Below are 17,258 nucleotides of genomic sequence, written 5' to 3'. Positions count from 1 at the left end.
ATATTTTACTCTGTCCCCAGATTGATTATTCTAGGCAGGGCTAGTAGCACTACCTGGTATTAAGGCTCCCAGTAGAAGACCCTGTTGTCAATTGCTTGCAACTTTAACCAGGTGGGTTGAAAGTTTCCTTGCTGAACATCTGCCTGGGGCTGAATTGTTTTGGAAAGTTTCAACCATTGCTGAGAATGAGGCTAGAGGATCAGACAGTGTTTCATGCATGTTAAAAAATTCCATCCACCTTGTTATTGAGACACCCTAGTGCTTTGAAACAGGGACTTGAAACTTGGCAGGTGGTTGGCTCTTGTGTCAGGGCGATGCTTTTTACCAGACCTGTGAAAATCTGCTGAGATTTGGCCAAGTCTCTGAAAAGGTGCCGTGTGCACATGCTCAGTACAGCCTTAGATTTTAGCAGCTAAATGCCCTGAAGAGTCTGTCCACGCAGAGCATGCTCCAGCCCAGGGCTGAGCAAGACTTTCCCTGCAGTTGTAGCTCTGGGCTGCAGTGGTCCATACTGAGTCCAGGTGCCTGAACTGAAAGCAAGGAGCCTGTCTCTCCTGACTCCTCTGCCAGCACAAGGCAGCATAAAGGCTGAAGCTGCATGATTTGAATGTAGAGGGGACAGGAACTGGACCTGTGGAGGGGGCAGGGTGAGTTGATCAGGACAAGGAACCAGCAGGAAGGGCGGGGGATGGGGAGAGGGAAAGTGGGACTGAGAGTTGAGTTGGGGGAGACTGGGACTAGGAGCCAGGGGGGAAACTTGGGTGGGGGGAAGATAGAGATCGGATGGGGAGTCGGATGGGAATCTGGGACAGAGACCTTGTGGGGCAGAGGGACAGAGGTGAGACAGATCTGATGAGAAGCTGAGGTGCAGGGGGAGAACTGGGAGTGGCTGAGCAAGGAGACTGGGTCAAGGAACTTAGGGGAGAAAAGACTAGAAGAAGAGCCTGAAGGAGAAAACTAGGAGCCAGTGGGGCCAGGAAACCGGGGGAGGGAAGTGACTGGAGGCCAGGGTGCAGGAGACAGAGATTGAATGAGGAGCCAGAGGGGCAGAACTTGGCCTGTCTGAGCAAGGAGCTGGAGGGTAGAGAGGGTACTGGGGCTGGACAAGGACACTGGGACTAGGAGTCTGGAGAGGGCAGAGTAAGGTTGGCTGGGCAAGGAGTTTGGAACTGGGATGAGAAGAGTGAGAAGCGGAGAGCGGGACTGGCTTGGCGAGGAGAATGAAGTGGGACAAAGAGCAAGGGACAGGGACCAGTTGGAGGGGACAGAGCAGAAGAGGTCAAGCTGGGGGGAGGGGGGAGAGTGGGCAGAATAGTCTGTGCCCACGAGAGAGCACTCCCCTTGAGCCTGGAATGGGACCCAAGATGCCTGAGTCTCACCATTCCTCTGCTGTCAGCAAATAGCTGTGAAATCAGCAGGCAAAGCATCCCATCCCTGTCTAGTGCTGCTCTCCATAGAGGTTAAAAATTGACTACTGCAGTCACTCAGCTGAAGTGGCAGAGATCTGTGCCAGGGCTCTAAAGGTTCCAGTGCTGCTGATGACCCACATGGTGTCAATATGTTGACACATGGTGGAATTTCCTTGCTTTTTGTAGTACCTAGAAATTACACACAAAAATGCCATTGAAAGAACATTATTAAGGTTGCAAAGTCAAGCACTCAAGAGTTAGGCAATGTCAGAATTAAGGGTACCATGCAACCTTCATGCAGCCCCCTCCTTCTGCATCTACATTATGATACATACTTTAATTACATGATCACATGCTGTTTTCTCCCCATGATCTTGCTTGATTCAGTGCACAGAATGGACCTGCTCTGGGGACGAATCAGGGCTGTGTAGTAAAAGAGGCTGTTGTCTGTGGGACCCCTAGTTCATTGGTTGCAGAAGTTGGAAGGTGTGCAGTGAATGAGGCAGGGGATTGCAGGAAGAGACAGGATGGACTCATAGTGAAGGCAGTTAAATGTTGCCCTGGAGAACTGAAGTCCAGCCCTACCTCCACCAGAAAGGAGTTCCTATGTGCTGCTGGATCTGATTTCCAGAAGAGCTGAGCACTCCAATGCAACTGCCATCAATGGGAGTTGTGTGCTGAACATAGCAAGTGCCATATAAAGACAAAGTAGGTCCTAAGTGTCTCAAATTGGGCACCTAAAATTAGTGGACATTTGACCTTCATCTCTGTGCCCCAGCTCCCCCTCAGACAAGGGGGCAAATACCACCCTCTCAGCTCCCAGCTTGTTGTGAAAATCAGTGATGGTGAAGCTCTGACACTGTAAATCCCATGAGAAAAGTAAAGGCTCTGTCTTCGAAGCAGGTTGAAGAGGGTTAGTCAGTAAACTCCCAGGGCCACACACACTGAACAATGAGGAGAAAACAAAATATTGAATAGCTGCTCATCCTCTGAGCACCATCCACCCTGTGCACAAAATGGAGACAGGAAATAGCATGAGCTATGAGTAGTTAGACTGTCACGCTGTATCCACACAAGGGGGCTGGATTAAGGTCAAGCAGTCAGTCATAATTCTGGCAATTCTGAACGTTTGAGAGCTTGACTTTGCAACACAGTAATACAGAACATAAGCTGCTGGAGAGGGCAGAGGGGGAATCATGGGAAGGGTCCTTGTTCCCCAGGAGATGGGTGTAGATTCCCAATGCTGCATTAATCTACAAGGATTTCCTGGGTCAAACATCAGAGTATTGTTTGGCTTGCTTTTGTACACAGGGAGGTGCAAGTGGACAATCTGAAGACAGCCTTTGGTGCCATTGATCCTGCTATTGATGACCTAACACTGGATGCCTACATTTGCCTGGCATTCCAGGCCTCAAAAGAACAGTGGGATCAGAGTGGCTCTCTGCCTGTGGACACAGTAGTTGAAAGACTGCTGGCTGGAGACACAAAACGAATAGGTCCCCTTCCTGAAGAGATCTACACAAGCCTCTCAGAACCGGGAAAGGCAGAGGCCTACAATTATTGTTAAAGGGCTCCTTTCACCCCTTATGTACTCAGCTAAATACTTGTGTCTAGCTTTACAAAAGGGTACTCATAGGGGCTACTGCACTGAGTTTGTTTACGGGCTGACGGATCGTTAACACAAGAGAGGCTTGATTGATTTGTATCATCAGTAGTGCAGCCAGCTCAAGCAGATAAGAGTTCCTATGCAGCTCAGTGGCCTATGTAAATAGTTTAATTTCAGTTCTCTCTGGGAGCAGGGTTCACTTGGCATCTGGTCTGCAGTCCCAGCAGAGGCAGCTCATCCCTCCAAAGCAAGCTGGAGGCCAGGGACTGCTAGTCTCCTGGGATGTCAGTTTTCACAAACACTCCACTACTCAGCTGATCATCACAGCTGCTAAGACTTGCAAGCCCTCCTTAAAGCCCAAGGCTGGGGTGCTGGTACTCAATAGCCTGGAAAATTAGACCCTCGCTGTTTAAAAGACCCCACCACTCCTGTTTCCTCGTCAGGCAAGTTTTCACAAGAGCAAGATTTCTAAAGAAGGGCTTGGCTACATGGGGAAGTGATCCTGCTATAAGGTAGGGTGTGACTTTAAACTGCTCCAGTAATACGGCTGTAACTCTGTGGGGACACTTATTCCAGTGGGAGAGTGCCTTTTTCAATGAGGTTCCAGCAATTTGGAAGTGGTTTAAGCTAAACCCCAAAAAGTCCCCCTCGTCCCAAAATATGAGAGTCCCCAGTCTAGCTCGACAGGTATAACTGGACAAGTGGCCCTGGGGACAAGCCCTAGGACTCCAGCCCCAAAGGAAAGGGCCAAGGTGGTATTAGTAACTTTGCACAGCCATTCACTAATCCTTACCAGTGTGTGCCCACTCAGGGCTGGTTCTCTCAGAATTCCCTGAGCCCTCTGCTGCTTTGGGCCAAATGTCAGAGATGAGGGGTCAGGAAAGCAGCTCTATGGCAGTTAGCTTGTTTACTCCATCACCTAGCAACTTAGAATTAAGAGTCACCCTGCCAGAATATAAACATCAGGCTTGTTCCCTTCCTCCTACCACACATTGGATGGGAGGGATGGGGAAAGCTGAAATGGCAGGAGATCTCTAGCTGAAGTAACAAACACCAATTAAGTGTAAGCATGAAGTGGAATGTCAGCAAGAAGAACCCCAGAAAAGCTGGGGTGCAGAGGCCCCACAGCCTAGCTGGACTAGGGTAGTGGGTATGCTGTATGCTTCTGTAAAGTTCTTACACCTGGAATACTGCATTCTGTCTGTGCACCTCCACACCAGGAAAAGTCTACACTGAGCAGGGAAAGCAACAATACAGCATAACGTAGCTAGAAACCAAACTAGTGCAGTAGGTGCGTATAAGTTTGGAAACCCCTTGACAGGAGAATAATGGTGACTGTGGTGTGAGCGGGTGGAACTAGGCACAGTGTGGTGGAATTCAGTGACTATCAAGGAGCATTTCGCTGAATTGTAATCAGTCTCTAACAGATATGGGTGAGCTCCATCATTGAAGGCACCTGGTACTGGGCAAGAGAAGACATGGGGGCATACATGGTAGAGAGCAGTCCTACATTAAACACACTGTGCAGTGGAATCAACTAGATCTGTTCATATTTATTTGTAGTGTTAATAATTCTAGGTTTAAAATAGCTTCTGGATATTCAGAATGTAGGTTTCCTCTGTCTTCTTCTCTCCAATTACAATCCGACAACTTTAGAGGTTATTCTGTGCCTAAAAATCTTCTGTTTATTTAACTGTCAGGACACTAGCTGAGTTCCAAGCTGCTATGAAGCATTGCTTCTGGCTGCAGGAGGCAGAGAAACAGATTCTTAGCTGGGACTTAGCCCTGGCTTACCCTCACCCCATGGTACGAGACCCCTTCTTCATGCCAATGCCATAAGCCCCTGCCCTCTGCAGAAAGCTGTTGGCCCTACTTGTCCAGGGACCCGCAAGAGTTGGTCTGGCTGGGGAAGAGCCCACACGTTAGCTGGCAGGATAGCTGAGTGAGGAGCCAGGGGCAGCAGTCCTAAGGCCAAGTGACTACTAAGGTGCCACCATCTCTATCTGCTAATGGTCTTGGGAAATGAAGGTTCTGCTTATGTTCAGGAGAAGCCGGAAACACCAATTACTCAGCTGCTCTAGATCAGCATTTTTCGAAGTGTGAGTCGCGACCCAGTACTGGGTCATGGCAGATAAGGCACTGGGTTGCTCATAAGCACCGCCGACTGGGACATTAAAAGTTCTGTCTGCAGTGCTGCCCAGCTACCTGTTCTGACACCGTCCTGTGCCCCAGAAGCGGCCAGCAGCGGCTCCGGCTTCTATGCTGGGGGGCCATAGGGTTCTGCGCGCTGCCCCTGCCCTGAGCATCAGCTCTGCACTCCCATTGGCCGGGGTGGGGCAGCAGAGCCTGCGGGGAAGAGCCACGTGGAGCTACTTGCATGCCGCCGCCTAGGAGCTGGACCCCCTGCTGGCCACTTTGGGGTGCAGCGCAGTCCGAGGATGGGCGGGAAGCCTGCCTCTGCACCCCCGCTGCGCTGCTGACCAGGAGCTGCCCGAGGTAAGTCCACACTCCAATCCCCTGCGCCAGCCCAGAGCCCCCTCCCACACCCTGAACCCTTCATTCCTGGCCCCACTCTGCAGCCCTCTGGCCCAGCCCTGAGCCCCTCCCACACCCCAAAACCCTCATCCCCAGCTCCTTGGGTTGTGGGCAATTTTCTTCAACTGGGTCCCCAGGAAAAAAGTTTGAAAACCACTGCTCTAGATGGATACCCTAGTGTATCTGCCAAGTGATCCGCTTGTCAGTACAGCAAGGGTTAAAGAGCAAATAAAGATTCCACCTAAAACACCTTCTACTAGCAGCCAGCCAGTTCCTATGAAGAGCATGAGCAGAGCAAAGAGGCTGCGGGGAGCATGACATGCTGTGCACCAGAAGGGGTGACCATGTAAGGGACTAGCAATTCCTTGGAATACACAGCACTCAGGCACTGCAAAACACCCACCTTTTATTGACATTTACACATTAGGAGACAAAGCAGTTCATCTGCACGGGCGTGTGATGTGGACACAGCACAGGGAGGTCATTTCCATCAGCGGGAGGGCTTCACTGTTGATTTAGGAGACCCAGTCAGTGTCAGTGAACTCAGAGGGTCAATTCAAGAGAATAACCTCCGTTGACTATTCCACACCCTTAGGCCTGACTCAGTTTCTAATGTACAACCGCCACAGGGAATCAGACAGGTACCATGAAGCAGCTTAAAGCCAGTCTCTGCTGTGGTGTTAAGTTCCCATGCATCTGAGGCAAGCCAGAGGCAGCACACATCTACTTGTGAGGGATCACTTTATTCCCACTCATGGCAACTGGAATCAGTAGCTTCCTGTACTCCAGAGGAAGGTGGTGCTCTATCAGCACATGTAGAGGCATCTTGTCTGTCACCAGCCCTTGTCTTCAATTGAAGAGGCGAGGGGAAAAAGAAAAAACAGCGTGGTCCATTTAATCTGACTACCCTGACAAGATTCGTACCCAAATCCCCTTGGGGGTTTGCTCAAAGAGGACATTTTACACTGTTAATAATGGAAATACAGATCACACAGCTGCCTGTGCGGTGCTAAGGCCAGACACTGTCACACTTACACCCAACAGTTACAGCAAGCTTGGGTGTGCCAGATGTGCTCAGACCCAGCCATGCAGCCCCAGCGAGCAGAGTTCTTACCCAACCTGCTCTGTACATGCTCAGAAATATTTGGGGGTATCAGATCCATTTTTCTATAAGGAAGGCTGTTTACAGAACTGGCTGGAGCACAGTGTCCTTCTTGTAGAGGGCAGCAAGTGGCTGTCAATTCCCCCAGTCCAGGGGAGGGGGATGAAATTTTGTTCTCTCAGTTATGAGCCAAGAACAATTCCTTAACCAGAGCTGAGAAGGTGTACATCATACATCAAACTATTCTGAAGTGCAAACACAGGACTCCACATGTAGAGTTCCCACCACTGGCCAAAGTCCCGATGGGCCCTCAGCCAGTTCACATTAACTCCAACACACTTCTCAGCCAGAGGGACAGGAATATACCTTCTAGGAGTCTGACCGATAAACTCTGGAAGAACCAATGTTAGTCCCATTTTAGACACAAATGCAATTGTAGCCTTGAATGAATTGTCACGTCCTGGGGAATCCAGTGAGCACAGGGCTTTTCAAAGAGACAGTAGGATAATGATTTGGATGGCTTCAGAGCTACCCCAGCTTTTTGGCTAGACAAGAGCCTCAGAATATAGGAAGGGTTTGTCAAGGTTCTCCTAGGCTTTGGGCATGGCAAGGACATTGCCAACAGCTTCAGCAGCCAGTGAATGCTCAAACTTTCAACAGCCAGCAAGCGTGCTCCTTGGCCCAGTATTCACAGGCTGTGAGGATTAAAGTGAATCATCAAGCAGCAGTCGTTGGCTGATGGCTGTTTGAGCCGCAGGTAAGCAGCATTACTCCCACTGCAGATTTTAGTCATTTCCCAAAAAGGAGAAGCCTAACACCCTTGTCAAGAAGCTACATAACTGTGCAAACCTGAATAAACTGAGTACTTCACAAATTCTACTCAGGCAGTTTTTGAGCAGAGCAATAGACTGTATGCAACTGTTATGTTAACATGCGCCACTAACGAAGCGCTGTGTTAGGAACAGAGACAACAAGGTTGAGTGTTGGAATCCTTGGCTAGATACAATGGATGAGCTAGCTTCTTCGTTTCCTGCAGGGCCCATGCTTGCAGGGGCTGGAATCTAGACACTCCTTGGATACCAATATTTACAGAGAACACTGATATTCTAAGTGAACTGCCTTAAATTCTGACTTAACTCTGAGGATCTCAGGCAGTGCCAAATACAGGGAACACTGGAAACTGTCCTATAGCTCCAGAAGGTGTTACAGCCAGGAGCATATACCAGGGATGCCACAGGGGACTAAAAGCAGAGAGGGGATCAGTACCTGGCTGGTCAAAGGGTTAGATCAGAGTTGAAGCCTGTCAGGAACTAGTTTCTAGTCCGGCAATGGGCTCCCACCCCAGCCTGGGGCTCCAAGATGCCAGCTGTGGTTGTATCCTCTTCACCCACCCACTCTCCCTAACCACTTGTCAGTGACAGATGCTTCACCCCTTGGGAGCTTTTGAAATACTCCCACGAGCAAATTTGTTTGCACTTCTCTTTCATGTGACCAACATAATAGAACTCCACCCTACCTTCTCATGAGGAGCTCCAGGTCAGCTTCCTCCACAGTCTTCCTCCTAGCATGCATGGTGTAAGCCTCCAAGTCGTTACTGAGCTGCCGGAAGTACACCTCCACACTAGAGGAGAGGAGAGGAGAGTTAGTCAGCAGAGCACAAAAGCTGCCGCCTCCTCGTCAGCCATTTCTCCAGGGCTGTCTATGCTGCAATTAATCACAGCATAGGTCACTCCCTTCCAGGAACGGAGAGGTGCGAGGGGCCCCACCCCAGGACAATCAGAAAGCTCCAGAGCTGTGGGGATTGGTAGATGGTAGAATACACCGCTGCACTGAGCTGGAACAGCTCTCCTGGGGTGTTCTGCACCACACAAAGCCCTGCCCTTCACCACGCCCAGTTTCACACTCACTGACACGTTCCACAACCAGGTTCCTGCCAGCCCCTCCGCACCACTATTAGCAAGAAAGACACCCAAGTAACACAAATATGGCTGGTTTACACGGAGACCTCGGGCCCCAAACCAAAGGCTCCTGCACAGCAGCATGGGGTGCTGAGCACTGCACCAGCCCCAACAGCGCTATGGACAGGCCAGGTTTGAGTTGAGAATGTAGTTTGCCCCCTCTCTCTCACCGCATGGCAGCCCCTTCCTCTACTTAGTTGGAAAGGGCTACAGGACAGCAGGTCTGCAGGCAGGTAACGGGGGCTGGGGAGCAGAGGAATTTGCTGCTACTCACCACTTCTCAACAACCTTAAATGCATCTCTGGCCACTGGCACTTTCACATAATGGCTAAAGATCTTCTTCACCAAGCTGCTGGGTAGTGCAGGCTCTCGCTTTCTCCTGGGAGCCATCGCTGTTCTCTTTGCAGCCTGTTGAGCCAGGGGAGGCTTTGGGGGAAACCTGCCAGGAAACAAAGCACTAAGCAAACCAAACAAGCAGGCAGAATGGGTGGAAGAGAAGTGAGAGCACAAATGAGTTCTGGCAGAGGAACCCACAACTGAACACAAAGAAGGGCCAGTCCTGGCCTAGGGCAGTTCTGTCTGCTCCCTCGGAAGGCTGGAAGAGCCAGAGAACTCACCCCTTTTGCGAGACTCTCCTGCAGTATTACAGCACCTTTGGGAGAGTTACGGCTAGGACCAGGATTTCGGGACTGGGTATGTACATCCGTGGGACTGGTTTGCAGGCACCGTCAGCAGAACTATGCAATGGGGGAACTACAAATGCGCAGAAACTGTTCTGGGGCCAAGTCACCACTTGTGCCTCCAATCCCACACCAGTGTGGGAAGCTGGGCAGCTCCGTAAGCCAGCTCTGCACACTCAGATGAGAGCTTCAAGACTCACTCAGCCACATTTTTGCCAATTGACAAAAGTTAACAGGTGGGGAGTGGATGGAGAAAGCAGGAAGACCAAGACCCAAAGGGAATCCTAGATCTTACAGGATTGCCTTTGGAGTAGTTTGACCATCTTCAGTAATGGCAAACGGAGCATTTTTCTCCTAGCTATTCCACCCCCAACACAGTTCATAAGATGCTTATTTTAAGTACCATAATGCTCTTACACTGAGACACTGTCCTGTACCGCTCTGCAGAAAGATCCTCTTAATAGTAACCTTCCTCTGTGGAACAGAAGCCCCAGTCCAAGGGTGTGTTATTAAGACTACCACCTAGTTCTTCTACTGCACTTCTCATCTGTAGAGCCCAAAGCACGTTACAAAGTTAGCCAGCATCATTGTTCCCGTTTTACAGAGGGGAAAAGGAGACGCTGAGAGGGGAAGTGAGTGGCCCAGCAGTGACAGAGCAGAGGGTAGAATCCAGGACTCTAGAGTCTCAGTCCAGTCCTCCCAGAGACCCTGCACACAATGTCTCTATCGGACTCGCCCTTCACCCCATCTGCATGGTCTTTGGTCAGAACTCCAGCTCAGGGGTTCTCAGACTTTTGTCCTGGTGACCCCTTTCTCATAGCAAGCCACTGACTGTGACCCCCGCTATCAATTAAAAACACTTCTTAATATTTTTAACACTATTATAAATGCTGGCGGCAAGGTGGGGTTGGGGTGGAGGCCGACAGCTCGCAACCCCCCCATGTAATAACCTCATGACCCCCTCAAGGGTCCTGACCCCCAGCTCTAGCAGGACTGTGCGAATGGATGGTATAGGCAGCTGGAAACAGATCAGCCCCGTAGATGAATGAAGTATGTGAAGAAGCTGGGGTATGAAGATGGAAAAAGGACGCCTTGGTTCTAACAGATGTGATCTTGGGCAAGTTACTGCCCCTGTGTCCCAGTATACCCATCTGTCAAATGGGGATACATGCCTGACTCGTGGGGGAGGTCAGGGCTTGAAATGCTTTGGGATTCCCTCTGATCACTACCGCACGCTGCTCATCTATGTGAGCACTAATGATACTTGCCAGGTCTGACCCTAAGCAGATCAGCAGTGACTACCGGGCTCTGGAGGTGAAGTCGATGGAGTCAGGGGCACAGGCAGTATTTTTGTCCATCCTCTTGGTTGAGGGTAAGGGCCCAGGTAGGGACACATGCATCCTAGAGATGAATGCAAAGCTGTACAGATGGTGTAGATGAGAGGGCTTTGGCTACCTTGACCATGGAATGCTGTTTTGGGAAGGACTGCTGGGAAGAGTTGGGGTCCACCTGACCAAGAAGAAGAAGAGTATCTTTGGACACCAATTGCCAACCTAGTGGGGAGGGCTTTAAACTAGGATCCAAGGGGCAGGTAACTATAAAAAAAGGCAACCTTAACAAAGGGCTAGATTGTGTGTGTGTGTGTGTGTGTGTGTGGTGGGGAAATGGACAATTACAATAGTGTCAGAGGGGAAACAGTGAGGGAATCTGCTCTACAACATAGAGATCTGTACACAAGCTAAGTTATGACTTAATTGGCATCACTGACTTGGGATAAATCTCATGACTGGAATATTGGTCTAAAGGGGTAAAGCTTGTTCAGGAAAGAGAGGCAAGGGAAAAAAGGGTGAAGGTGTTGCATTGTACATCAAGAATATAGACAGTTGTTCTGAGGTCCAGAAGGAGGGGAGAAGCAGACCAGCTGAAAGCCTCTGGTGGCGATAAAAGGGGGGGGACACGACAGAATGACATCATGATAGGGGTCTACTATAGACCACCAAATCAGGAGGAAGAAATGGATGCAGTATTTCTAAAACAAACAGAAATATGCAAAATGTAAGACCTGGTGGTAATGCGGGACTAACTTCCCAGACATCTGCTAGAAAAGTAATGTAACAAAACACAAATTCTTGGGATGTACTGGGGACAACTTTTTTCAGAAGGTGGAGGAAATAACCAGGGCTCAGCCCTTTTAGATGCAATTCTGACCAAGGGAGGAACTGGTTGCAAAACTGAAGGTGGAAGGCAGTTTGAGTGAAAATGACCAAGCAGGGCTAGGCCTATGATCAAAATGATCAATTTAATTATTCTAAAGAAAGGAAGGAGTGAGAGCAGCAGGGTAAGGACAATGGACTTCAAAAAAGCAGATTTCAGCAAACTCAGAGACCTGGTAGGTAAGGTCCCATGGGAACAAAATCTAAGGGAAAAGACCAGGAGAGCTGGCAGTTTCTCAAAGAGACAATATTAAAGGTACAACAAACTATCCTGATGTGAAGGAAAGAAGAAGAATAGTAAGAGGCCAATATGGCTCAATCAAGAGCTCTTTAATAACCTGACTATAAAAAAGGAATCCTACAAAAAGTGGTAGCATGGACAAGTTGATAAGGTGAAGTACAAAGAATAGCACAAGCATGTGGGGACAAAATCAGAAAGGCCAAGGCACAAAATGAGTTACACTTAGCAAGAGACATAAAAGGCAGTAAGAAATGGTTATTTAAATACATTAGGAGCAAAAGAAAGACAAAGGAAAATGTAGGTCCTCTTCTTAGCAGGCATGTTTAGTCTTGAGAAAAGAACACTGGGGGGAGGAGACGCAATAACAGTCTTCAAATATATTAAAGGCTGTTATAAAGAGGACAGTGGTCAATTGATCCACGGAAGGTAGGACAAAAAGTAATCTGTAGCAAGGGAGATTTAGATTAGATATTGGGAAAAGCTTTCTAACTCTCAGGGTAGTTAAACTCTACAATGGGCTTCCCAGGGCAGTTGTGGAATCCCCAATACTGGAGGTTTTTAAGAACAGATTGGACAAAACTGTCAGGGACGGTCTAGGTTTACTTGCTCCTGCCTCGGTGCAAGGGGCTGGACATCATGATCTCTCAAGGTCCCTTCCAGTCCTATATTTCTATGAGTCTATGAAAGGCACTTTGCCCCCAATCCTGCAGATCATGGCCCTAAAGACAGAGTAGCTGGTCATGGGAGGATTGCACCAACAGAAGGGGATTCCCTGGTGGCATAACGCAAGTGCTGTGGCTCTTACACTGGCAACCTGCACTACCAAAACTCCCACGCTCTCTCTGGATGTGACACAGGCACCTGCTGGTTTCTCTGGCCAAGGTTCTGCATTGTGTCACACATTACTGTGCTTTTCTACTGACCAATCCTTCACTATATCCTGTAACGCAGAATGAGCATGGCCAGCCCAAGCTGTGAGGCATCCTTTGCCATCTCAGTTCAGAGCAGCGTCCAACATGAGTGCTTACAATATCACCCTCTGCCATATCACTGGAGAAGCCGGACAAAGCCCAGATAGTCCTGGGGCTGGAGACTGAGCTCCAGGGGCAGAACCACCTCTTATTGCCAGTTCTGATGAAGCACATGGCTGGCCAGGTGGTATCAGCCATTAACCTGACTGGTTTAGAGTGATCCAGGGCAGAGGTGCCTTTTGTGCCTCCAGTCAAGTACAGCCCACACTCTGCATTGGGAAGTGCACTAGTCACTGGGCAATAGTGGACAGTGGCTTTCAAAATCCAGACCACCACAGTTCATTTAACACAATAAAGGGACTTGCATCTTGCCTTGCCTTGCCAGGATCTCAGGGTTCCAATTTTGGGCTATTGCTAATTACTATATATTACTGTAGCACTGCATTAGCAGATGCAATCCGGTACCCTTGATTTGCCTCCACACTATGGAGAGCCTTCAGGAAAGGAGAGAGTTCAATGAGTGTTCACTGAAAGGGCTTGCGGCCTGAGACCTGCCCTGAGAGAATATTTTATCAACAGTCACTCAACAGCTGCCTTTACCCACTTGCCAAAGTCAGAGTTCAGGGTCCCTTGCTCCCTGGCACCATTGAAACAGCACCTAACAGTTCACAGAGCTCCAAGGATGATTGGCAAGGGAATAATCCCCTGGAGTCTGGTCTTGGCAGCTACACCAGCTTCCAGCTCTGCCTGACTACTGTGGAGTGTAGGTTCACACTTACATGGAAGCAGCAGTTTTCAGGGTCCTTGGGGTTGACAGTAAGGGAGATGGTCTATACGCTTTAGCCCGGACGAATGCAGGTGTCTTCATGGACAGCTCTGAGGAGAGAGAGTACGAGACACTTAAGCCCTGGATTTTAGTGGTTTGGCATTCCTGCTGCAAATGTTCCCATAAGGGGGTGGGGATGTCAAATTTTCCACAGTACAGATCACATTATAAGTGTCTTTCAGCCTCTTTTCCTCTCAGTATGGATGACAACAGTCCTCAGCAATTAAAGCCGTGGTTCCATGCTGAGTCTTATGGATTGCAGCTGCTTTTAGGGAGATAAGGCTTCTTTCCTTTTTGAGAGATATTAATCAGTCTCCTCTTGCTTTCTCTCTCCCTGTGTGCCTGGCCAACTCTGCACACCTAGTCTTGTATTCCATGGCCATGGCGAGAGGAGATTCCACAGGATATGGAGCTGGCTCTGCTACATTCAGTTCCCAAGGAGGCTTCCAACAGCCCTGAACTATTCCAGTTCCTCTGAGTTAAACCCCACCATTTTCCCTGCACCAGGGACAAGCCTAGGAATAAGTTCCTTCCCTTAAACTGGAAGGGGCAGAGTCTAGCAGCATCGCCCACTTCCGCAGAAAGAGCCAGCCAGCTGAAGCCCAGGTCATAGAAGGGTGACAGAAGTGGGAGTGAGACACCAAACCAGGATTCTGGAGGGCTGTCAGCCTGCCTCTATCAGAAGGGGTAGCAGCCACCAGATGAGTTTCATCTGGGGCATACGCGCTCATCTACCCTCTTCAGCTTAATTTGTGAATCTGCCATCTGCTTCTCCCCCACAAGTGGGAGCAGGAAGGAAAAAGCAAGTTAAGTGGAAAAATGAGGCTATGACTCCATGACTTCTTGTCCGAGGAGAGAATGGGGGAGTGGGTGGGTCTCCTTGCTTCCTGGTTTCCTCTGCAATCTGGGGAAAGCCTGAAGTTGTATGATCAATGTGGTATTAGTTTAACCTAGTGATGGTTACAAACAGCTAGAATAATACAGCCTGTTGCAGAAAATGGGTGCTACTGCCACAGGCCTTGAGCAGTAGTCATCTGCTGAAAGGGAAAAGTGACTGAGCGCTCTACACACTGAATGCAATGCTAAGAGTCCCTCTGAGAATGGGACAGTGCCACTGACTGGCATGGTCCCTCAAGTTAGCCCTTTCTGAGCACGCAATCCTATGCGTTTGGGGGTGCAGTGCCTGGGGTGACAAACTGCAGCACTATGCTAGGCTCTTCAGAGTCTCTTCAGGTGATTAGGAGGGTGATGCTTGGCCTTGATCTCTTTGTCCGACTTCTATCCCTGCCTTTATCCAATGTTACACTACTGTTCTCCCCTTGTGAACAGCATTATAGAGAGCAGGCCCAATCAACTCTATAGACAGAGCCACCTAAAGGCCCAGTGCACTTGGTAGCATGGTTAAATACATCCACAACATTTCTTTTGACACTAGCGTCAACCCAGTTGGCCCCTCTGCACAACGAAAAGGAGTACTTGTGGCACCTTAGAGACTAACAAATTTATTAGAGCATAAGCTTTCGTGAGCTACAGCTCACTTCATCGGATGCATTTGGTGGAAAAAACAGAGGAGAGATTGATATACACACACAGAGAACATGAAACAATGGGTTTATCATACACACTGTAAGGAGAGTGATCACTTAAGATAAGCCATCACCAGCAGCGGGGGGGGGGGGGGGGGAGGAGGAGGAAAACCTTTCATGGTGACAAGCAAGGTAGGCTAATTCCAGCAGTTAACAAGAATATCAGAGGAACAGTTGGGGGGGGGGGGAAATACCATGGGGAAATAGTTTTACTTTGTGTAATGACTCATCCATTCCCAGTCTCTATTCAAGCCTAAGTTAATTGTATCCAGTTTGCAAATTAATTCCAATTCAGCAGTCTCTCGTTGGAGTCTGTTTTTGAAGCTTTTTTGTTGAAGGATAGCCACTCTTAGGTCTGTGATCAAGTGACCAGAGAGACTGAAGTGTTCTCCAACTGGTTTTTGAATGTTATAATTCTTGACGTCTGATTTGTGTCCATTCATTCTTTTACGTAGAGACTGTCCAGTTTGGCCAATGTACATGGCAGAGGGGCATTGCTGGCACATGATGGCATATATCACATTGGTAGATGTGCAGGTGAACAAGCCTCTGATAGTGTGGCTGATGTGATTAGGCCCTATGATGGTATCCCCTGAATAGATATGTGGACAGAGTTGGCAACGGGCTTTGTTGCAAGGATAGGTTCCTGGGTTAGTGGTTCTGTTGTGTGGTGTGTGGTTGCTGGTGAGTATTTGCTTCAGATTGGGGGGCTGTCTGTAAGCAAGGACTGGCCTGTCTCCCAAGATCTGTGAGAGTGATGGGTCGTCCTTCAGGATAGGTTGTAGATCCTTGATGATGCGTTGGAGAGGTTTTAGTTGGGGGCTGAAGGTGATGGCTAGTGGCGTTCTGTTATTTTCTTTGTTGGGCCTGTCCTGTAGTAGGTGACTTCTGGGTACTCTTCTGGCTCTGTCAATCTGTTTCTTCACTTCAGCAGGTGGGTATTGTAGTTGTAGGAATGCATGAGAGAGATCTTGTAGGTGTTTGTCTCTGTCTGAGGGGTTGGAGCAAATGCGGTTACATCGTAGAGCTTGGCTGTAGATAATGGATCGAGTGGTATGATCTGGATGAAAGCTAGAGGCATGTAGGTAGGAATAGCGGTCAGTAGGTTTCCGATATAGGGTGGTGTTTATGTGACCATCTCTGCACAACATACACTAGCGTGGGCATTCTGACCACCCTACACTGCTTCAGCTGCTAGTGACGAGAGCAGAGATCAGGGAATTATTTTTTTAGAATGCCTTCCCACAAATCCCCCACTCCATGGTGCATCGCATTTTGGGAGATTTTTGTACCAGTCAAGCAGGACACTAAAACTTGTCTCAGGCAGAGACTTGTTTGGTGGAGAACCCAGCACTCTTCAACAAGAAAGCAAACAGGAGTGCTCCCGAGAGACTGAGTAACCTTCAGTGGTCTCTGAAGAGGAGAGTCCTGAGGCAGATGCCCCTCTTGCTCTGTGTAATGCAGACTCAAGAGTGATAATGTCAGGTCACCATCTCTGCCCATATGCTCTTGGACAGGCTCAGCCCTTTCAATAACCCCAACCACTTTGATCTCTGTGGAGCCTGTCCTGACATTACAGCACCAGACTACCTATATGCGAGTTTCAGTCTCTGTAGGCAGGAGAATTTTCATAGCTTTGTGCAAGTTGGCTACTGCCCCAGACTCCTGCTCCCTGGCTCACCCTGGGTGTTGGATGTTAGAAACATTTCATTTTTGACTAGAACATGTAACTGAATGGAGCTGGACCGAAAGTATATGTCCTGAGCAACCTACAGCTAAGACTATCAGTGAGATTTTTTAGGCCTTAGACGAGAACCCATGGACTTGGCATCTCAAAGCACTGGTTTATCTGACACCAAATAACTATGCGAAAGAGTAAGCGATGTTACTAGGGGGAGACAGGCCAATGGTCAGGACCGAGCCTTTAACTAGTCCTTAGGTTTAGACTATTGGAGATAGCAACAGCATTGAAATATTTCCTTTTCATTCAAGAGAAATCACAGTAAGAACATTCTTCAGCAGCAAGGTCTAGCTGAATGCATCTGATGAAGTGAGCTGTAGCTCACAAAAGCTTATTCTCAAATAAATTTGTTAGTCTCTAAGGTGCCACAAGTACTCCTTTTCTTTTTTG

At 48.8% G+C, this 17,258-nt stretch overlaps 2 protein-coding genes across 11 annotated transcripts in view; one reads left to right on the top strand and one right to left on the bottom strand.

Annotated features, from left to right (window-relative positions):
• The window catches only part of TSNAXIP1 (translin associated factor X interacting protein 1), a 71,680-nt gene extending 68,704 nt beyond the window's left edge, over nucleotides 1-2,976 (top strand). The window contains exon 16 of one of the 2 annotated variants that reach the window (XM_038368091.2): nucleotides 2,721-2,976. In XM_038368091.2, coding sequence (XP_038224019.2) covers nucleotides 2,721-2,976 — 256 coding nt within the window. The remainder of the gene's footprint in view (nucleotides 1-2,720) is intronic. The other variant, XM_038368093.2, reaches the window with a different exon arrangement.
• A 2,476-nt stretch (nucleotides 2,977-5,452) lies between these two features.
• Nucleotides 5,453-17,258, bottom strand: part of CENPT (centromere protein T) — a 38,562-nt gene continuing 26,756 nt past the window's right edge. For 2 of the 9 annotated variants that reach the window (XM_043495171.1, XM_043495169.1), the window contains exons 11-15: nucleotides 13,495-13,591; nucleotides 9,708-9,764; nucleotides 8,885-9,067; nucleotides 8,169-8,273; nucleotides 5,635-6,397 (exon numbers count right to left, since the gene is read on the bottom strand). In XM_043495171.1, coding sequence (XP_043351106.1) covers nucleotides 6,274-6,397; nucleotides 8,169-8,273; nucleotides 8,885-9,067; nucleotides 9,708-9,764; nucleotides 13,495-13,591 — 566 coding nt within the window. In that variant the 3' untranslated portion in view covers nucleotides 5,635-6,273. Of the gene's footprint in view, nucleotides 6,398-8,168; nucleotides 8,274-8,884; nucleotides 9,068-9,707; nucleotides 9,765-13,494; nucleotides 13,592-17,258 lie in introns of all 9 variants that reach the window. The other 7 variants (XM_043495175.1, XM_038368098.2, XM_043495173.1 and 4 more) reach the window with 6 other exon arrangements.

Source organism: Dermochelys coriacea, chromosome 12 (assembly GCF_009764565.3).
Source record: "Dermochelys coriacea isolate rDerCor1 chromosome 12, rDerCor1.pri.v4, whole genome shotgun sequence".
Classification (NCBI taxonomy): domain Eukaryota; kingdom Metazoa; phylum Chordata; order Testudines; family Dermochelyidae; genus Dermochelys; species Dermochelys coriacea.
The sequence above is the reverse complement of the archived record's forward strand: the minus strand, read 5'-3'. Positions and strand labels throughout refer to the sequence as shown.